At 40.1% G+C, this 22,850-nt stretch overlaps 1 protein-coding gene across 4 annotated transcripts in view; it reads left to right on the top strand.

Moving 5' to 3' along the window:
* The first annotated feature begins 5,807 nt into the window (after positions 1-5,807).
* Positions 5,808-22,850, top strand: part of PWWP2A (PWWP domain containing 2A) — a 36,167-nt gene continuing 19,124 nt past the window's right edge. For 2 of the 4 annotated variants that reach the window (XM_058281624.2, XM_058281602.1), the window contains exon 1: positions 5,813-6,431. In XM_058281624.2, coding sequence (XP_058137607.1) covers positions 5,851-6,431 — 581 coding nt within the window. In that variant the 5' untranslated portion in view covers positions 5,813-5,850. Of the gene's footprint in view, positions 6,432-7,424; positions 7,564-8,837; positions 8,927-11,633; positions 11,704-22,850 lie in introns of those variants that run through there. The other 2 variants (XR_011647010.1, XM_004485124.3) reach the window with 2 other exon arrangements.

Below are 22,850 nucleotides of genomic sequence, written 5' to 3'. Positions count from 1 at the left end.
ATTCTCTTGAACTTCCTCCCCCAGGAGATCCCAAATCAGCCAGTCACCACGCCTGCGGCTCTGCGCGGCCCCATCCGGAGGCCCCACGTTTGGGATCCTCCTGCTACACGCTTCACAGGATCTCATTATTCACTTATTTATGTGTTTAGTAAGAATTTAACATTTCCCCTAAAAAACCACATGTTCATTGTAGAAAAATTAGAAAGTTAGGAAAACTGGAAATGTAGATGGCCAAAAAGAAAAGAAAACTCATTGTGACCATAACCACCTAGAATAAGCTTTCAATTATGAGTTATTATTCATGAATGTCTTCCAAGGGCCAAAGAATAGCACAGACATCCCCGAGGACTTTTGTGTGTGTATAGCTATACATACACCCAAGTGAGACAGAAAGAGGACTTGCTTGGCTCTCAGGTCCTGGCTCCTGGTTTGCACTAGGTGAACCTAGTAGCTCTACACTCCCACCTAGATACCTAGGGGGATAAGAAGCTGAATTACGTCTTCCCACACTTGGTCTAGCAAGGTAACTCTCACAGCAACTATTTGAGGTAGAGATGATTATTATAATAGTTCCATATTACAGCCGAGGAAACTGACACAGAAGCATTTCTACCAAAATGATCTTGGGTGTGTGGATTTTCAAGGATGACTTTCAGACCACATGTTCCTCCTTAGCTAAGGTTTCCATTCATTTTTCAGAATGCTTACCTTAAGGTCCTCTGAGGGACGCTGAAGTGGCTCAAGCGATTGAGCTCCTGCCTACCACATGGGAGGTCCCTGGCTTGGATCCCAGTGCCTCCTAAAGAAGACAGCGAGCCAGTGTGATGGGCAGGTGAAGCAAGCTGATGCAACAAGAGACATGAGAAGAAAAACATAGTGAGAGATACAAAAAAGCAGCATCTCCTAACGGGGATGAGCAAGACAGCGAGCTAATGTGACAGGCAAGCGCAGCAAGCTAATGCAACAAGCTAATGCAACAAGAGACACAAGAAGAAAAACACAATGAGAGACACAGCAAAGCAGGGAATGGAGGTGGCCCAAGTGATTAGGCGCCTCCCTCCCATATTGTAGGTACTGGGTTAGTTTCTTTTGCCTCCTCGAGAAACAAGGAAGCCAAACAGACACAGCAAGTGCAAACAATGAGGGGGTGGGAAGAAGTAAATAAATAAAATAAACCTTTGGGAAAAAAAAGTCCCTCTGAGCAAATGTTATCTTTCCCCGAAGAAACATGGGGAGCCTGTTATAATTAATTAGCAAATATCTATTATTCTCTGGTACCTACGCTCACTAGCTCTGTGACCTCAGGCAAGTTACCAACCTCACTGCCTTAATTCTTAATCTTTAAATGATGATAATTATAGTATGTACTGCAATAGGAATGTAGTAAGGTTTAATATATTTAATGCCTAATATGTAGTAAGTACTCAATAAACATTAGCTATTATTACTAAATCTGGTACTATATTGAGGAAGCTATTACCAAAAATGTCTTTACATTAATAGAGTCTAAGGATGGAGTATAGGTGGGATTGGGGTTGGGGAACCATCTAAAATATTTTTTCTTTTCATTTAAAAATTTTAAAATTTAAACAACCATGCTATCAGCTACCCTGAGTTGATTTTTTTGCTTGTTTGTTTTTGTTTTTTCAGGAGGCACCAGGGACTGAACCCAGGACCTCACATGTGGGAGGTGGACGCTCAACTGCTTGAGCGACATCCACTCCCTGTTTTGCTTGTTTTTGTACTTTTGTGTGATTGGGATCACACAATATGTGGAAAAATAGCTTTTTGGCAGATTCTCAAGAGAGATCCCCTGATACGTTGAGAACCACTGAGACATCTATAAATAGAGCCAACGATGGACGTTTTTGTCAGTAGTCATCCATCACAAGCCTTGGTCTGGGAGCAGGTGATCGGATTCTAGAAGAGAAACATTGGTTATCCAGACCGTACTAGCCCTAGAAGAGGAGGAAGAATTCGTTCATTTGTCCTGGCAGCCATGTCCTGTGAGTAAATCAGCTCCCTCTGTTGTACATCTCTGTATCCTATGTTATCCTCCGTCTGTAACTACATTTCCTGAGAGACTCTGCCCAGAGCAAATAACCACTAAGCTATGTTTATCCATATTTACCCCTCCCCATGAACTTTCAGTGTCTCAGTTTTTCACTTAAACAAGTTTGATTATTGGGAGTCACTGTCTCTGGAGTATGATCAATACCAGATGCAATAAAACTAAATTTCTGGACCTAGTTGTTAATAATTATTGAGCCAAACTTTTATGTATTAGGGTCTATGCTAAGTACTTCACGTGTTTCATCATTAAACAAACCCTATAGGTAGGTATATGAAGATAGTTTATAAATGAGGAAACATGCCAAGCAACTTTCCTAACATCATGTCCAAGATATGTAGCTAGTGAGAAGCCAACTGGTGTGTCATATGGATTCATTCACTTCTATTCTCTGTGTTTTTAACCACCAAACTATAGTATCCCACAGAGTCTGCTTGTGATAGTGAGGAACTGCTTGAACAGTCAGCTTGATTCCTTCTGTCTGCCATCCATCCATCCATCCATCATCCATCCATCCATCCACCCACCCATCCATCCATCATCCATTCACCCACCCCTCCAGCCAGCCAGCCCGCCAGCCATCTATCCATTCCACAAATACCAAGGGCCTCCTCTATGCCACATCCATGCCAGGAGATGGCTGAATATAGAAGGGAGGAGGATATAGCAGGAAATGTGAAATATTCTCCACTGGGTTTGGATCTCCCTGAGGGCAGGAAAATAGCTTTTTTTTTTTTTTTTGCATTTGTATCTGTAGTACCTGGCATATGGTTAAATGCTTTCTTAACATGATTACACTCCTAGTTTCCTCTTCAATCTTATCTCAGCCACTCTACTTCTTGCTCACTCCTGTTCAACCACACTGATCTCCTTTCTGTTTCCAGAACAAGCCAAACCATTTTCTGCTCCAGGACTTAAGCAATTGCAGTTCCTTTTGACCCAGCTATTCATCCAGCAATGTTACTATCTTACCCTTTGCATATTACCTAAAACATCATGTTCTCAGAAAGGCCTTTTATGACCACTTTATCTAAAGGAGGCACCCTTTGCCCCTTCCCCAGCCCCCCCGCCCATGTTACCTTGTTTATTTCTTCTTTGGCATTGCTTGCAATCTGTAATCATCTTGTTTATTCAACTGTTGGCTTATTTTCTAGCTTCCCAACTAGAAGAATAAGCTCCAGGAGGGCAGATACTGTCTTTCATGTCATTCATTCCATGCCTCGTACCTGCTATCCCAGTTACTGACACATAGCACATATACCTTTTTTATTAGAGAAGTTCTATGGTTACAGAACAATCATGCATAAAGTACAAAGTTACTAATTTACCACCCTATTACTAACACCTTGCATTTGTGTGGTACATTTGTTGCAACTGATGAAAGAACATTTTATAACTGTTCTATTATAATGGTTTACTTTGGGGTGCACAGTCCTATACAGTTGTAAGTCCTACAGATTTAAAAAAATTTTTTTACTCTAGTAATGTATATATGACCTAAAATATCTCCTTTTATCCATATCCAAATACACACTTTAGTGCTGCTAGTTACATTCCTAATGTTGTACTAACATTACCACAATCTTTTCCCAAAACTGTTCCTTCATCACAAATAGAAATGTCACCTTGTCCAGACAAATTAAACATTAACTCCCCATTCCCTACCTTTACTCCAGCCCCTGGTACCATATTCTCATTACTGAATTTTCTTATTCCAATTATTTAATATCAGCGAGATCACTGATAGAAGGGTAACTTGGTATGCCACAATCTGCTATTAATCCAAAATTGAAATGACTTATTGCTGCATCTTGCAATGAATCACTGCAAGATGTAATCAGGACCCAGGACTGGAACTGTACTTTTCTCCCTATGGGAGATTTTACAATATGGAAACTCAGTGTAGGTCTAGAAGTTTCAAAGAATTATATGTTATATTTAATTCATTGATTATGGTAAATTATATTGCTCATGGTGAACTACAGACACAGTGACCATGGTGAAAACTATAAGGCAGCATCATGTCTGCTGCTTGCTGCAGGCATTTAGCCTGCAAGAGATAAATATCTGTTGAATGAATGAGTGAAACAATCATGCACTGGGAAAGACCTGGGTTAGACAGGATTTGCTACTAGCTGGCTATGTGTGATCTCTAAGATCTTTAACCTGGCAGATGCTCAGTTTCCTCATCTGTAAAAGACTTAACTCAGGAGATTGTTAAGTGAGAGCATATGAGAAAATCCCTGGTGCAGAGTGAATACTCATTCATTACCTTCTGTTACGCTGAAGTGAGGTTCTGAATATGCCCTGACTGGGATCTTCTATGACCTTTTTCCACGAGTCACAGGACTTGAAATAGGCAGAGCATATGGTGTTACTTGCTTATTGCCATTTTCAGCCCTATCAACTTAGAATTGAAATTCTGGTTCTGCAGTTTACTAGCTGAATGATCTTGGGTACCCTCTTTGTGCCTCAAATTTCTAGATCTATAAATTAGGTATAATAGTATCTGTTTCATAGGAGTTTTGTAAGGATTAAATGAGATATACTATATATACCGTGTACCGAGTACAAGTAGATGCACAATAAATGTTATTCTTTAGATTTTATTCTTTCTAAGGCTTTCAACTTCTCCCCTCTATCCTATATAGAAATACCAGTACCTATGATCTCTTTTGCAGAAAAGGCTGACTCTGCCCTGCAATTGGAGACAGGTTCAGTAGATTCTTTCAGACATAAACAAGAGACTTAAAGTGGGAGGAGACAAGTAGGGGACACACGGACACTGAGGTGAGAGACTTTTTATACCCATGTGTAGGAGAGGCCGGTAAAGAAAAAGGGCCAACCAGGAAACCAAGTGCGTTCACATTCCAGGGGGTGTAGCGAGAACATGCAATGTTTGCTGAGGTCCAGCAAAGCCTCCCTACTGCTTTCTGGAACATTCATTAACTTAATCCAGCGGGCATTGTATCCCTCCTTTTTTCATTAACATTCTTCTTTTTTAAATTAAGTAGGTGCTTTGTTCCTAGAAAGTGAAGGGAAATCAAGAAAAACACTCCTGGTGTGGAAACCGGACTGCTGCTATGAGGTCATTCTAGCCCCAGGACCTAGCAGAGTCTGGCACAGTAGGCGCTCAAAGGAGTGTTTGTAGAATTATTTTTCAAACTTTAATTGTCCTTGTCCTCACACGCGGCCGCAAGCAGGTTCGCGCCTAGAAATAACATTTATTCTAAGGACATCCGCGCAGGGATTTTTGGGAGGCGGTCCTCTTCCCGCATTCTCCTGTTACTCCAAACCCTCTGCTGCCTTTGAAAGAACTGGCACGCCACGTGATTCCCTCCTTTCCCCCACCTTTGAAAACCCGGCTGATAATAGGCAGAAGCGTAGGCCAATCGAAGGACTTTATTTCCTTCTCCAGTCAACAGAAAGAGGCTGTAAGTATAGCGCTCAGTTATTGTGGCATTCCCCCGCCTCTTTTGAGCCCGCCCCCTCCACTCCTCCTCTAGGATTCGACAGTTGACAACTTCTATGACCAATGAGAAGTTCCTACTCTGCATGAGAAGGTGGAACCGCCTACATGATAGACGTCCTGCAATGGCCAATGAAATATCACAAGGGCGGGAGGGGTGTAGGACGAAACCAATGGCACGGTGTCAATAACGAACGGCAGGGGAGGGGCGGGACTAAACGGTTCGCGGGAGGGGGTAAGGGGAGGCCCAGGGAACTAAGCAGAGCCGCCGCTGCTGCCGGAGTTGGAGGAGGGAGAAGCCGGAGAGAAAATGGCGGCTGTGGCTGCGGAGGCGGCAGCGACTGCAGCGTCCCCCGGGGAGGGGGGCGCCGGCGAGGCCGAGCCGGAGATGGAGCCCATTCCCGGCAGTGAGGCCGGCACGGACCCCCTCCCGGTCACGGCCACTGAAGCATCTGTGCCGGACGGCGAGGCCGAAGGGCAGCAGTCTGCTCCTCAGGCCGACGAGCCGCCTCTCCCGCCGCCACCGCCGCCGCCGGGGGAGCTTGCCCGCAGCCCGGAGGCGGCGGGGCCGGAGCAGGAGGCTGAGGAGAAGCCGCCCGCTCGGGCTGCGGAGCCGGCGGCAGCCGCCGCTCAGGAAGGGCCCGACCCTCCACCCTCTCCTGCGCCGCCGCCAGAGCAGCCCCCGGCTCCCGAGGAGCGCGAGGAGCTGCCACTGCCCCAGCCCGCAGTCCCGGCACTCGTGCCGGCGGGAGGGGACCCCGAGGTGTCGCAGCTGATCCCCGGCTCGGAGGTGCGGGTCACGCTGGACCACATCATTGAGGACGCGCTCGTTGTGTCGTTCCGCCTTGGGGAGAAGCTCTTCTCCGGGGTCCTCATGGATCTGTCTAAAAGGTACCGCGCCCGCGCCTCCAGGGCTCCCCGGCCCGCTCGGTCCTCAGGGAGGGAGCGAGCCTGGGCGGCCCGTTCACCTCCGGCTCCCGCCGCCGGCACCGCCCTCGCGTCCTGCCCGCGCGTGGCGCGCGCTGCCAGGGGGGCCGGCGGGGCCGGCGGGCGAGGCCGGGAGAGGGCGGGCCGAGCCCCAGGTGGGCGCCCGCGGTGCAGGTGTGGCCCGGTGGGGAGGGGCTGCGGGCGCGTGGTGGTGACCCGCTGGGCTGGGGGAGAATCACCCGCCACCTCCTGCCGCCTTCCGCGACCGGACGCCGGGTCACCCACGGGCAGCCGCGGTCCCCCGTGTGCGTGGAGTGAGCTCCTGAAAGGTTACCTGTCACTTGATAGGAAGAAGGTCATTTATTAAAACGGAACTTGTGACTCAAGCTTAATGTTTAGAATTCGTTCCTATTAGGTAACATTGTTCAATAGAAAAGCACATTGGGCTAATTTTTATGATAGTTTTAAGAAAAATCTTAAGGAAACCATCGAATCCCCCCCCCCCCTTTAATGTCAAGATGGTGTGGCAAAAAGGTGCTCAAATCACTTCTAATATCGTAGATTACAGTTTAAACTTCAGTGTTAAGGACAGGAAGGCTGAGGTCATTACAAACAAACCTCTGTCTTAACCAGCACATTTTTGTCTTTTTGACTTAAAAAGTTTATGGGCACTGCTTTAAAGAAGATAATCTTTGGAGAGTTAACCTTTTTCTTCTCTTTTGCAGATATGAAGTGCAGAGACTCCCTTTCACTGCTCTCCATTCTGTTTCCTGCAACAGCACACACTCTGATGATATCTCACCTACCTGCTGGGAAATGGCTTATTAATGGGTTTCACTTTTTAACTCCTTGCCTTCCTATCAAGATACAAGAATCCTTCTTTTTAGTTGTTTTGTTTTGTTTTTTTAAGAATTTTGTGTCAGGAATTTTGTGCTTTGTTTTCATAGTTAGAAAGCGGAATAAGACCAGCTTTCTACTGATGTATTTAATAGTGAGAGACATGCAGTAGTGTGTATGCTATTGAATCAAACAGAAGAGAAGGCCAGGTGATTGAGAGAATCTGGATTTCAAATCTGCAAAAGAAAAGTGCAAAAAGGTAAGTTTTCAGAAATGGAGTGGATAGTGATTTCCTGTTAGGAGGTACTCATTGTGTTGGTGTTTTATTATTTTAAAAAAGTTTTCTTTGGTAGAGAATTGCAATTCATTTTTGAGCTTTGTTCTATTTTGTTAACATTGCTTCTTATAAACAGGTTTTTTAGTTGGTGTTATTCTTAATATGAACATTTTAAATTTGAATGTTTTGAAGTGAACGAATCCTATTAATAATGTATTTCCAAAAAAACCCACAAAAAACCATCCGGGTACCCATATCAGCTTCTCACTCAAATTATTTATTGAGCACATCTCTGTATAGTCCTAGATATAGTCCCTTCCTTCCCGGATCTTATTTGGAAGGCACAAATTGTGGAAGCTCTGAGGGACCAAGGAAAGAAAATAAAACAGTGTCTTCAGAATTTAGTAATTCAGGGTGTTGTTATAAATAGGTACAGTGATTGACTAGTTGGAGAATGCTTTTCCATAATTTGTAAAAATGAACCTGCTAGTGTTTGGTAATCTGCCGTTTTTCTTGATCTTATGTTTTCATACTTGGTTTTGGGGTTAAATGATGACCCAGGAGATACTTTGTATAGGCTCTACCAAGGCCACGACTGTACTCATATAAGTTGCTTTAAAAATAATTTGTGTTCTATTTGAATTGATCATTGACTTAATAAACCATTAGGTAAAATTAACAAGAGCTTCCTATTGAGTACCAATTATGGGCCTGGCATTATTCTTCATGCTTTAGTCTTTATAACTGGTCATATTTTATAGAGGAAGAATTTGAGTTTCATTTAGCTTCTAAATGGGAAAGAAAGGACACAAATGTAGGGTGATCTGATTCTAAAACCTATGCTTTTCTCTACTTTTCACATTATTTAGTTGAGCTAGTAAATTTTCTTCTAAACAGTAAGGAATTTGCTCATCAGCGGCTATATGGGAATAATGAAAAGGATATGGGTGTTAGAGCCAAGCAGATACTTCAGTCACTTAGTAGCTATGGAACCCATTGCTCTGGTGACTCCCTCCCTAGTTGTGTATTGGGGAATACACATGTATTCTGAATCTTGGTCATTCCTTTTTATTCTGATAATATGCATAGTGCAGAAATGTCTGTTAAAGTTGGAAGAGTTTCTCATTGTTTGGTCAAAGTGTTTGATCCTAGAGAACATGATTTAATAAATATGTGAATTGACTAATAGTGTGCTTTTGTAAGCATTTGAAATTCTTCACCTTCCAGTCATTGTGGTATTTTTGCCTTATTTTCAGAGTTTGAAGATCACATTTTTGAGGAGAATCTTTGTGAAAAACAGAGGACACATATAACTCCAAAAAAAAAAGAGAAAAAGAAAAAATTGGTATTAAATATTAGATTATTATGGGACCTGAACAGAAGCCAGAGTACTAGCCTTTCTTGTCAACACAGTGAATTTGGGCAAATTACTGTGCCTCATTGGGCCTATCTGGGCCTCTCTGGTTTCTGTTTCTTATGAGGCTAATTTGTTTTGACTTTGGGCGGGTCGTTTAACACAAACAAGCAACCAAAGTTTATGCCTCAGTTTACATGTATGTTAATAGAGTGATCAGAAGGCCTGGTTTTCCCATACTGTCCTGGGTATTACCACCTCCTTGTTTTCATACAGGCAGCTTTCTTTGGCTGACATGGTTACCCTAAAAATGAGGATGTATGGGTATCAGGTGGAAAAAGATACTGTTTAGCATAGTTATTTGGAATTGAATGCCTTTAGGTGGGTCACACATTGTCTAGTTTTTCCTGTGTTCCAGCGTTATTTTATACCCAGCCCTCTTGGCTAATTTTAATTACCTACCTACTCCTTAGACCATTTTCTTTTTATAATGGTTATTATACAAACAATAGTTGAATAATAGCTAACTAACTACAAAATTAATTTTGGGTTTTCTTATTCCTTCATGCTTCTCTAATTTTGACATAGGTACATAATGTTTCTTCATTTAGCATTATTTAATAAGCATTCCTTCAGGTTGCTCATCTGTCTTTTCAAAGATTTATTTATTTCTCCCTCTCTTGTCTGCTCTTTGTGTCCATTTGCTGTGTCAACTGTCTTAATGATTATTTTAGACAGATAATTCAGTGGCCGTGTCACGATTTTAGGGAAATGAACTTCCATGTATGTATAGTCTAACTTTTTATATTTTTCAACTTTTAGCCAAGCATGGTTCATTATGTAACCCCCCCCACTGGATTATTTTGAGTCAAATTCCGGCATTGTACTTAATCCATATTTTGTATATCTCTAAAACATCCTTATGTTGAAAACTTGAAAACTAACCATACTACCATTATCACACCCAAAACAGTAGCAGCATTTCCTTTGTATCATCAAACATCCAGTCAGTATTAAAATTTAAAGATTGTCTCAAAAACATCTCAATATTGTTGTCTTCATTTGTTCTTTTCAAATTAGGATCCCGATGAAGTTCCTACATTGCAGTTAGTTGATTTCCTTAAGCCTCTTTCTTCTATGGTTCTGCCATTGCTTTTATTCCCCTGCAGTTTTGTTGTTAAGCCACAAACTTGGTTCTGTAGAATTTTCCACATTCTGAGGTTTTTTCCCAATTACTGCTTCTTGGCTGCATTTCTATAATTTTTTTTTAAGGAGACACCAGGGATTGAACCCCAGGGCGCCTCATACATGGGAAGTAGGTGCTCAACCACTGAGCTATACCCTCTCCCCTCCATAATGTTTATTTTTTTTTTTGAGGTACTGGGGACCTGGGATTGAACCAGGTACCTTGTTGATGAGAAGCTGGCGCTTAACCACTGAGACACATGGGCTTCCCTGGGTTGGTTTTTTGTTTGTTTTTGTTTTTTCAGGAGGCACTGTGAACCAAACTCAGCTCCTTCCTATCTGGGAGGCAGGTACCCAACTTCTTGAGCCACACCTGATCCCCATGTTTTTTAAAAAAATTTATTTCTCTCCCCTACACACCCCAACCCCCTCCCCCCCATGTCTGCTCTCTGTGTCCACTCACTGTGTTCTTCTGTGACACCTTCTATCCTTATCAGCGGCACCAGGAATCTGTGTTTCTTTTTGTTGCATCATCTTGTTTGTCAGCTCTGCGTGTGCGCAGCGTCATTCCTGGGTAGGCTGTACTTTCTCTCGTGCTGGGCGGCTCTCTTTATGGGACGCACTCCTTGCTCATTGGGCTCCCCTACATGGAGGGCACCCTTGCCTGGCAGGGCACTCCTTGCGCACATCAGCACTGCACATGGGCCAGCTCCACACCGGTCAAAGAGGATCGGGGTTTGAACCGCAGACCTCCCATGTGGTAGGTGGACGCCCTAACCACTGGGCCAAGTCCACTTCCCCATAATGTTTTAAAATAGTTTTTCCCCCTTCAGGACCAAACTTAATGAACAAGAATCCCAATCTTAGAGCCTTTATTAAAGTCATCCCTTCCTGTGTTTTTGGAGTCAGTAGAAATAATGGATAACTCTGCCTGCATACTTTTAGACCACGTCTTAAACATACCTTCAATATCATTCTAAATATAGAAAAATTTAACCAGATACGATAGTCTGAAAGACTTTTCTGAAAGGGTACTTTCTCAGTTTTTGCAGTCCATACCTGAAAGGGCAGTGTTTATTTACTGGAACCAATGGTTTTTCTTGACAAAGGGTTTACTTATCTATCAGTGATCTTCATAACAAAGTAACACAGCTGGTAACCACCTGTGAATTTGTTGCCTACGTCTCAGAAAAATAGTTATAAAGCCACTTTGAAATCCTGAAAAATCTGACACCGAGTTAAGTAATCATGAATTGAATGTTTGTGTTTAAATATACTTGTACATTTTAAATTTTGTGATACATGCTTAATAATGGCTGTAGCTAGTTGTAAATCAAGCTCGATTATTTACAAATACTAACTTGTGTGTGTGTATGGGGGGTACTGTTGAATTAAAAAGGAACTGATTTCTTAGAAAACTTCAGATTTCAATCTTCTTTTAAAACAATTTATAGAAAATTTACTTGTTTTTTAAAGAAATATAAACCAAGACAATGATTTCTTTTCTTTACAGAGACCATGAAACGTATGGTGCAATAGCTCTACTTATGGTGGGAAAAATAAACAGCCATTCTGGTGAAGCAGTGAGTAGTAGTATCAGTAGCTTATACTAAAGCATCCAGGTTGAGAACTTAGGCCCTCAAGTAGTATACTTGAATGTTTGTGTTGGGTTGTACATATTTAAAACACTTAAGTATTTTTTTGGTGATTATTCTAATTATGTCACAAAGTATAGATTAAGAATTTCCAAAGTAATAAAGAGGCAAGTGACAATCATGTTTCTGACAGCTTTAGGTCACCCACTACTATACAAATATGTTGTATTGAGAGTGAGCTCTTCCATTGATTGCATGGTGCACTGATTTGCTTTTATGTGTGTGTGTGTGTGTGTGTGTGTGTGTATATTTTAATATATTTTTTTTGTGTGTGTATATATATATATGAAGTGATTAGTTTTTGGATATTAAAAACGAAGTTTGAATTTGAGTGTAAAGCATTATGGTATTAAGTTTTTTTATAACTACATAACTGTGTTATGCACAGACTATGCCAGTCATGTTTTATTGGACTTGGGATTCCTAATAAAGTTAGTTGACAGCCTTTTACATGTAAATAAAACCATATTCACTGTCTACTCAAAGCGTAAAGCTTTTGAAACTACGCTGGATCTTCCTAAAATAAGCAAAGTGTGGCTGTTAAGAGTTTGTATATTTTGTGCTCATTTTCACTATAAAGGCTGGTTTATTTTCATATTCAGAAAAAAATGAAAGTCACTTTTAATAGTTAGTTGTGCCTGTGAAGTACATCATTTCTTCATATTAGACTTGTTATTCCTAAATTCCCAAATTAATTCAGACACATGACCAACAGAAGAGAAACTTGCTCTAGTGAAAGATCTTCCAAGAATAAGTTAGTGGAGGTTAAGTTCCATTCTAGATGGATTTAATATGGAATGTTTTTTTACTGAACTCCTTTCGACCAGTGGCCTCAAAACAGATGTGCATAAATATCACTTTGGATGCTTGTTATTGCAGATTTCTGAGCTCCACTCCACCAATCTCCATTTTGAACAAGGGATTTTGATGCAGATGATTCTTGGACCGTATCTGGAGATACATTGATTTTATTTTTTTTAGGGGGAAGTTTTGCCAAAATAGTAAAATGATAAATTTGCTAACGCTCTTCTACAAATTATTGATTAATTTAGAATGGGGCTTAAGTACAAAGCAAGCAGTGTATGTGGAATGGACAACTTGGGTGACAGATACAGATTCTTACTGTAGAGCTTTTCGAGTGTGTGAAATTTGGTTGCCCACTAGAAGTCCATGATATTCATCTCTTTCCTCTTGAACAAGTTTGATATAGTTGCCTTACTATAGAATGGTGGCTTTTTAACCTTTTAAAACTTATACCTCCTATAATACTTTTACTCTGTACATAATTCTGCCATCTGAGAAGATTGTCATGCTTTACTTTCCATAATTAATAAAAGTTATGCTGTTTTTCCCACTTTACTGCTAGCACTGTGTCAAGCACTTTGTATACATTGTCTCATTTAATTCTCTGGAAAATCTAATGAAGCGACTACTATTAATCCCCATTTTACAGATAAAGGGACTGAGTAGGGAGTGGACGTGTCTCAGGTGGTTGAGTTCCCACCCCCCACATGGGTGGTCCTGGGTTGGGTTACCAATGCTTCCTGAATAAACAAAAATACAACAACCAAAATAGATTAAAAAAACCAACTCAGGGAAGCTGATGTGGCTCCAGTTGAACTCTGGATTCTCACATACAAGTAACAGGTTCTATCCCCAGCCCCCAGTACCTAAAAAAAAAAAAAAAAAAAAAAGAAAGCTTGAGTAATTTGTGTAAAATTATAAGTGTCAGATATTAGTAGGTATATTTAAGATGGTTTTTGAACTATATAATTTTCCTAGGATTTTAAAACAACCCGTTTAAGTTGCCATTCTAATATACTTAGCTCTAATTTAGCATTACCTCTTGGCTTATGATTTTTGTCTGGGGAATTAACTGTCTGATGATGGAGTTCTCTGTTCCTCACTTGCCCAGGCTATTTGCTTTTAAAATATTAATAGCTCTTTGGTTCAATTTTGTGAGCTCCTTGGGCATTTTGGAAATGGATTTTTTTCATCATATATGTCTGGAGTCTTAAATTATATAAAATCCTGTTTTGCCTTGGTTGGCCTGATCCTAGGTAAGATTTACTTTTTGGATAAGGTGTTTTTTTATTTTATTTTATTTTATTTTATTTTATTTTTATTTTTGTTTTGAAACAGTGATTGTCTTTTTTTTTGGTCATTATTTATTTATTTGTTTCTCTCCCCCTGCCTCCCGTTGTCTGTTCTCTGTGTCTTTTTGCTGCGTCCCCTTCCTGTCCGCCCCTGTTGTTGTCAGTGATTGTCTTTATTATGCCAGTGATTTTTTTTTTTTTTAACTGCAATTCTTATTTTTTTTGTTGGGTAAGGTTTTGTCATCATGAGGAGGTATGAATGTTAGATTTGATACTTACGTACAAGATCAGCCTTTAGTAAGTGTTGGATAGGAGTGAATGTGAAAAGGATTTAAAAAGACTAAAATTATAGTAGGCAGTTCGATAATGTATTTTTGTTTAAATGGGGGTAAAATAAACTGAATAAACTGCCTTTTAAAAAAAAAAGTCCACGTGTTGAGAAATACTTAGACCATTGTGTGGTGGATCCCATTGGATATAATACAGAGGAAATATTAAAGGTACATTTTCTAAAGTAGGAAACTTAAAATTGCTTATTGGTAACTTACTAGCAATTTAGAGCTAGGACCAGTGGGATTCTGTTTAAGTGTTTGAAACTGTGATGAGTATATATGTTAATAATTAAAAAGATCCTTTCACACCAGTGTTTATTTTTTGGGGAATATGTCAAGTATGTTGCTATAACAATTGATACAGTACAAATGTGAAGGCAAGGTTTGTAAGATCTTAAAAATATTTTGACAATGCCTGGCTATTTTCTTGGATGGTTATTTTAAAATAATTTACTATTAGGGCATTAAATTAAATAATTTGAATAATATACAAATGTTAATGTTATTTTTGCTTTTGAAAAAACTGAAGCATATGTTTTTTCTGTATCTATAGCTTCCATTTTTATTTTCAAACCTAGTTTTTTATCCAGGTAAGTTTCTTTAGAGATTGTTTGAAAGTACCTTGAGATTTTAAAATTTAAATTGTTAGGTTTAAACTCTTTTTTTCCCCTCCAAAAGCCACCAATAAGTTTTATAAAAGTGTTGCATAAACTGTTTAAAAAATTGAGTAAATTCTTATGGTTAGAGTGGTGTTCTCCTAAGAATTTTTTATGCAGCCCCCTCTCCACCATATTTTAAATATATTTAAAAAGATATTTCCTAGGATCCTTGTTTCATAATTGGTGTGTGCTTTGGTTTTAATGATGCAAAAGTCATTCTCCCCTCTCCCCTTACTCATTTGGGCACTCCAAGCCCTGTAGATTACTCTGGTAATACTTGGGACTTTTAAATAAATAGCATTATTCAATCACAGTGAATACAGTTAAAATACATTAAAATTTTACTTAATAATAACTACCATATATTGTGCCTACGTGCTTTGTACTAAGCCCTGTGGTAAGCCCTTACCTATATTCTTCTATATTCTACCTATGTATTTTTTTTAGGAGGTAACGGGGATTGAATCCAGGACTTCATACATGAGAAGCAGATGCTAACCACTGAGCTACATCCGCTTCCCAATGAGAGCTGGTTTTTAATTTGTTTGTTTTTAGGAGGTACCAGAGATTGAACCCAGGACCTTGTGTATGGGAAGCAGGTGCTCAACAACTTGAGCTATATCCTCTCTCCTCTTACTTAATCTTTTTTTCTAATATAGAAATTTTTTTTAAGATTTACTTATTTCTCTCCCCTCCCCCCCCAGTTGTCTGTTCTCAGTGTCTGTTTTGCTGTGTGTTCTTTCTTTGTCCGCTTCTGTTGTTGTCAGCAGCATGGGAATCTGTTTCCCTTTGTTGTGTCATTTTGTGTCAGCTCTCTGTGTGTGCGGCACCATTCCTGGGCAGGCTGCACTTTCTTTCACACTGGGCGGCTCTTACTGGTCAAGGAGGCCCGGGTTTGAACTACGGACCTTACATGGCACACTCTTGTGGTGGGGTTTTCCTTCGCGGGGGACACCCCTGAGTGGCACAGCACTCCTTGCGCACATCAGCACTGCGCGTGGACCCAGCTCCACACGGGTCAAGGAGGCCTGGGGTTTGAACCGCGGACCTCCCATGTGGTAGACGGACGCCCTAACTAACCACTGGGCCAAGTCTGCTTTGCTCTTACTTAATCTTGACTGCAACAATCAGGTTTCTTAACCGCAGTTTGAAAATCCAAAAAGCTCTGAAATCTGAAATTTTTGTTACTTTTTTGGGTGGCAAAACCAAGCCTGACCTGAAATGTGGGGCTATTTCTGTTTATCCCATTTAGTGTGAATCTTCTTTCACTTCATTGATGAAATATTAATATGCTTGATTATGGGGTGTCTTTTATCTTTTGAAAACCAGAATTTTGAAACCTTTCTACCTCCATGAGATTCATTAGCTCATCTATTCCCCACTAAGGAAAAATGGGATTGATAAGATGAGGGGAGGCGGCGGACTTGGCCCAGTGGTTAGGGCGTCCGCCTACCACATGGGAGGTCCGCGGTTCAAACGCCGGGCCTCCTTGACCCGTGTGCAGCTGGCCCATGCGCAGTGCTGATGAGTGCAAGGAGTGCCTTGCCATGCAGGGGTGTCCCCCGCGTAGGGAGCCCCATGCACAAGGAGTGCGCCCCGTAAGGAGAGCTGCCCAGCTCTGCCCAGCACGACAAAGTGCAGCCTGCCCAGGAATGGCGCTGCACACACGGAGAGCTGACACAAGAAGATGAAGCAACAAAAAGAAACACAGATTCCGGTGCTGCTGACAACAGAAGTAGACAAAGAAGGGGACGCAGCAGATAGACACAGAGAGCTGACAACCGAGGTGGGGAGGGGAAGGGGAGAGAAGTAAATAAATAAATCTTTGAAAAGAAATGAGGGGAAGCAGTGGTTAAATTGGACTTGGAACTGCCTACTGGGATTCATATCCTGGTTTTATTGCTTCCTAGCTGTGTGAACTTGAGAAAGTCACTTAACCTTGCTGTGCTTTAATTTCCGTAACTATAAAGTGGGGATTGTAATAATACTCAAAGGGTAGTTATAAGGGCTAAATGAATTCAGTAAATAAGTGCAAATTTGAATAACCCTACATGTGTTAACTACTATTACTTTCATGAGGCAGCTACTAAGTCGCAAAACTAGATGTATGTGACAGCAGCCATTAAGTCACTTAATATGTTTGAATTTCCACTTAGCCTAAATCCTGTTAGGCTGTGACCGACAGTATAATAGCCATCTTGCTTTTCCCTTTTGATAAGAAAGGATGACATGTTTCACTAGGCAGTGAGATAACAAGGTTGCTTGCCTAGTGGAGGGTGGGTGGCGGTGTTTGATTTCTCAGTCTTCTCTCACTAACACCCTAGGGCAAATAAACAAGGTTATTCTCTTACATAAACACATAAAGTTTACAGATTCAGGAACTTATAGGCTTTGTCTCTCACAGTCTTATGAGGGAAATTTTGTCCTTATAGTCTCATTCTGATTTTTAAATGTAATTGAAAAGGTCTCTCCTTTGAGAGTGAGTGACACATTTAAAAAGAAAGGAGAAAGAGGATAATTTTGTGTTTTTCTCTGTACTTATTACATGATGGGACCAGACAATTAGAGCTGAGCTTTAATTTTTAACAAAAAATGTATTTTAAACACTTTGGATCACATCGCTTTATCCAGTTTGAAGGAACACTTACCCCAGCTCTCACCAGCAATGGCCCTTCCCTCTTGCATACGTATCCACATGCTCTTCTTTCTTCCTATAGGATGGATTACTTTTATTTTGTTGCTTGCATTTGTTTAATATTTAATTAAGTTGGTTGTCATTGCCTCTGAGCCCTTCCCTATCTTGTATGGAGGAGGTCACCAGGTTGCGAAGTAGTGATTCCTCTGCTACATCTGGTGGTTTGATGGCTTATATCTAACCTGTTTCATAAACCAACCTAAATTCGTTACCAGAATTCAAAAATGAGTAACCATGGTCTTCATCACTCCCCATTTCCTTCATCACTTAATCCGTTTGGGCCCTTCTAGGTATAGTTTGATTTTCTGATCACTAAATACACATTGATTTTTCTCCTTCTGAAATCTGGAATCTCATGTAGTAATGACTTATATTCAGGTCTCACCTACTAATGCTGGATCCTGGGACTGGGACTATATTTGATATTAACTAATTACAATACTTCAGAAAATACAGGTTGTACTTGGTGGTACTTTAAGTGAGTTGCTGGCATTTACACTTAGGACAAATTTTCTTTTTTTATCTAATTTATTTGCTTAAAGGCTTTGGTAGAACAGACTTATCTGAATCTGTAAACATATACATACCTTTATTTTTTCTGGACCATTTGAGAATATGTTGGATACAACATTCTAGTTTACCTCTTATTTATTTAGCTAGCTAGCTAGCTAGCTAGCTAGCTATATACTTGGGGATTGTACCCAGGACCTGATACATGGGAAGCAGGTGTTCAGTCACTGACCTGCTCTGCTGCACCTTAATTCTTGAGTTATTTCGTAAGACAAAGCTGTTCTCTTACATAAACACATATAGTTTACAAATTCAGGAAACATTGATAGAATACTTTTATCTAATTTGCAGCCCATGTTTTATTACTTCATAAATTCTTTTGATAATATCCTTACAGCTATTTCCTTTCTCTAGTACATGATAATGTATTGCTTTTAGTTGCAATGTAATATAGGGAATGTTTTAAATTTGAGTTTGTCTGATATTTGCCATATTGCGTCCTCAGGATATCAGATCTGCAGACACTATGATATTCATTTGCCCTTGGTGATGTTCACATTGATTTCAACAGTCAGATCACATATGGTATTGTCCTATTTGACTGGTTACTGTTATCTTCCTTGTGTTTTATAATCCCTTTATGATCATGCAGATGTACTGCTTCTAGTTCAGATTTGCTCCTCTCTATTTAGCTTGATGCTGTGTTTTTATTTTGTAGAATTTTTTATAGCGTTTAGCTGACCAAATTTTTCTTGAGATTAAGCATTGACATAATATACCATTCTTTCAAAGAGGTGACGTGAAACAAATTTGCTTCACAGTTCCCTCTTCTTCATGTTTTAACTTGTTGCTTATTTATAATAAAGACATCTTTTAACATTGTAAGGAGAGGTAGTTTCTAAAAGGAGTTGTTTGAAATAAATCTGGGTATTATTTTTCAGCTAATTAATTGCATATAATTTTTTCCTATTGTAGAAAGAGAATTCTAGGAGGGAAAGGTTTCTTTTATCTTCTGTTGATCTTTCTATTATTTCTTGGGACAGAGGTTTGGACCAGCCAGAGGACTGGAACTTGTCCCAACTAACCTTCTGTAACTTGTTCCCTGAGAGTTGAATTCCTCTGCACCATTCTTTGCTCGCCTAAAGTTGTAATACCTTTGCTTTTTATTGGTTTATTTTTGGTCTGTTGTATCTTAAAAAAAAAAAAAAAAGGGTTCCTTCCACAGTTGGAGCGTCATAATCAGAATTGAGGGAAATAAAATGAGAATCAGTTATGCACTCTTAAACTGTTGTAAACAGGAACTAAGAATATAATCCTAGGTCAGGGATGCGTTTACTGAAGTTGCTGTGAAGTTAATGCTGATATTTTAAAAACACTTTCAGGAAAAGGGGTAAGAATTATAAATATGTCTTTTTTTTTTTTAAAGATTTATTTATTTATTTTAATTTCCCCCCCTCCCCTGGTTGTCTGTTCTTGGTGTCTATTTGCTGTGTCTTGTTTCTTTGTCCGCTTCTGTTGTCAGCGGCATGGGAAGTGTGGGCGGCGCCATTCCTGGGCAGGCTGCACTTTCTTTTCACACTGGGTGGCTTTCCTCAGGGGCGCACTCCTTGCGCGTGGGGCTCCCCCACGCGGGGGACACCCTTGCGTGGCACGGCACTCCTTGCACGCATCAGCATTGCGCATGGCCAGCTCCACACGGGTCAAGGAGGCCCGGGGTTTGAACCGCGGACCTCCCATATGGTAGACGGACGCCCTAACCACTGGGCCAAAGTCTGTTTCCCTATAAATATGTCTTGACTTTTTTTTTTTTAAATCAATTTTATTGATCCATATCAACAAAGCATGCAGTTCATCCAAAGTGTATAATCAGTGGTATTCGGCACAATCACATGGTTGTGCAATCATCACTTCAGTCATTATTAGAATATTTTCATCATTTCAATAATAATAATAATAGAGAAGAAAATTCTTTACCTCTCAGTCTCTCCATGCTTCCCTTGCTGTACACATCTGGCTAGTCCTGCACAATTATTTATTTATTTATTTAGCAGTTTTATTGAGATACAGTCAAGTACCAGATGATCTAGCCCAAAGCAAATAATGAATGGCTCCTTTTTTTTAAAAAAGATTGATTTTTTATTTCTCTCCTCTTTCCCCCCGCAGTTTTCTGTTCTCTGTGTCCATTTGCTGTGTGTTCTGTGTCTGCTTGTATTCTTGTCAGCAGCACTGGGAAACTGCGTCTCGTTTTTGTTGTATTATCTTGCTGAGTCACCTCTTCGTGTGTGTGGAGCCATTCCTGGGCAGGCTGTATTTTTTTTTGCATGGGGTGGCTGTCCTTACAAGGCACACTCCTTGCATGTGGGGCTTCCCTACGCGGGGAATCCCCCTGTGTGGTGCTGCACTCCTTGTGAGCATCAGCACTGCACGTGGGCCAGCTCATCATACAGGTCAGGAGGCCCTAGATTTGAACCCTGGACCTCCCATGTGGTAGGTGGGTACTCTGTCTGTTGAGCCACATCCATTTCCATAAATGGCTTTTAATATAATCACAATGTTGTGCATTTGTCACCACAAAAAATTTTAGAACCATTTCATTACTCTAGAAAGAAAATCTCCACAGCTCTTAGCCATCCTTTACCAACCCTACATAACCACTAATCTAATCTCATCTTTATGAATTGATGTATATTTACATTTTATATAAATGGAATCATAAAATATGTAGTTCATTGTGTCTGGTTTCTTTCACTTAGCATAATGTGTTTTTTTTTTTGTCTGATATTCACATCTTGCAGTATTAACATACCTTTGTTCATCTTTAAAGAAAAATGGTCTATATATGCAATTTTACCCATATTCGTATTTCACATGTGGTTTTACTATGCTAGACAGTCCCATGTTATGTTATTTAGCTTTCCTTTTACTAATACGCATAACTTTAGTATGTCTGACTTTTGAAGAAACTAGGTAGCTGTTGGTAAACTCTATTTTTGAGGTATTCCTTTAGAAGGGGAATTTGGATGATTTTGAGCTTTACCCCAAAAAGTGATGCAAATTATGTATAAATGGATTGAAATGCTAGAAATCTGGAGCAAAACTACATCAGCTAGCAACTAGAGCTTATTCCTTTATTCAGAGCTAAAGCCATCAATAAAATTCAGACATCCCAAATGGATCCTAAATACTAGAAAATATTCTTCCAAAAATAGTCACATTTTGAATTTTGACTAAAATACCTGATTTAACATTAGTCTTACCTTTGTATTAGGGTGAGGATCCTTTTTTAGTGATTATTATCTCTTGCCTTGACATAAAATTACTGTTAACCCCTAGTGTCCCTATTTCCACTCAAAATTAAGATAGCTTTTTGAAAACTTTTATTTTGAGATAATTATGCATTCATAGGAAGTTGCAAAGATATTACAGAGATGTCTCTCTTATTCTTCACTCAGCTTTTGCCAGAAGATATTTTTAATAAAGGCATTGACACCTGAGTGTTTTTTTCCTCTAGAATTGTTTGGTAGTGGTTAAAACTGAAAGTGGTTAAGGATTGGAATGAGCCACTAAGCCATGAATAAATAACCTCATGCTAGATAAAAAAGGGGTGTGGGAAGGAGTGAAGATACTCTGCTTCTTATTTCTCAACTCCTGGAGTATTTATAAGAACTTCTTTTAGAAAAAGCTAAAGCAATTGGTACCATTCACCCTCTTTCCACCCTCTTTCCTCGTATTCACTTGATTATTAAATTTCTTCCTCTTCTAGGGTCTCTCTTTGGAGAATGTTCATATGGGATGCAAATATCTACACCTTAGAAAAAGTTAAAGCAAGAGTGGTTGCTTAAAATTCAAATCCTGGACTTTACCCTAGGAAAATCTTATGTGTTAGCCCTGGGGAGGATTTAGCAACTATATTTTCAAATACTCCAGGATTTTATGATGCAAATTTCTACAGACTGAACTTGAGAAATTAGAATTTAGGTTTTTGAAAAATATTTTATTTAATCCATTCCCTCCCCCCTCCGTTGGTCTGCTCTCTGTGTCTGTTGGCTCTGTGGTCTGTGTCAGCTTGCATTCTTGTCAGCGGCACCAGGAATCCATGTCTCTCTTTGTTGCATCATCTTGCTGTGTCAGCTCTCCGTGTGTGCGGCGCCACTCTTGGGCAGGCTGCACTTTTTTCACACTGGGTGGCTCTCCTTACCAGGGGGACCCCCTCTGCGGCACAGCACTCCTTGCACACATTAGCACTATGCGTGGGCCAGCTCACCGCATGGATCTGGAGGTGGGTTTGAACCCTGGACCTCCCGTATGGTAGGCTGACTATCAGTTGAGCTAAAGCCGCTGACCAGAATTTAGGATTTCTGAGACCATAGTTTTGTAACTGCTTTATATTCTCTATAAAGGTGCAGTTTGATAGGTTAGTAGTAGTGGCTTTCAAAATTTGAGTGTAGTTACAAATACTCTTTTATATCTTGACCCATATCATGTATTCATACATATATGTGGAATAGATTCATTGCAATTCCAAATATTTACCTTTACTGTCCTTATGCACTGATATTTTAAAGGTAGTTATGAGCTTCTAAATTGATTTCATGACCCATGTCTCCATCCTCAGTTTGTGAACACTGCCTTAGGTATTGTCTGTGTAAGGATGACACTCAGTGATTGCCTAAATGGATTAAGTACATGTCATCCCTCTGAAAGTGATTCATCTTTCTGGTCCTTTGGGGAAGTTTTATTATTATGTAAAAATAGTTTTCTGCTTTTGCCAATTAATCCCAAC

This window comes from Dasypus novemcinctus, chromosome 2, assembly GCF_030445035.2.
Source record: "Dasypus novemcinctus isolate mDasNov1 chromosome 2, mDasNov1.1.hap2, whole genome shotgun sequence".
Classification (NCBI taxonomy): Eukaryota; Metazoa; Chordata; class Mammalia; order Cingulata; family Dasypodidae; genus Dasypus; species Dasypus novemcinctus.
This window is presented reverse-complemented; position numbering and strand designations above follow the sequence as displayed.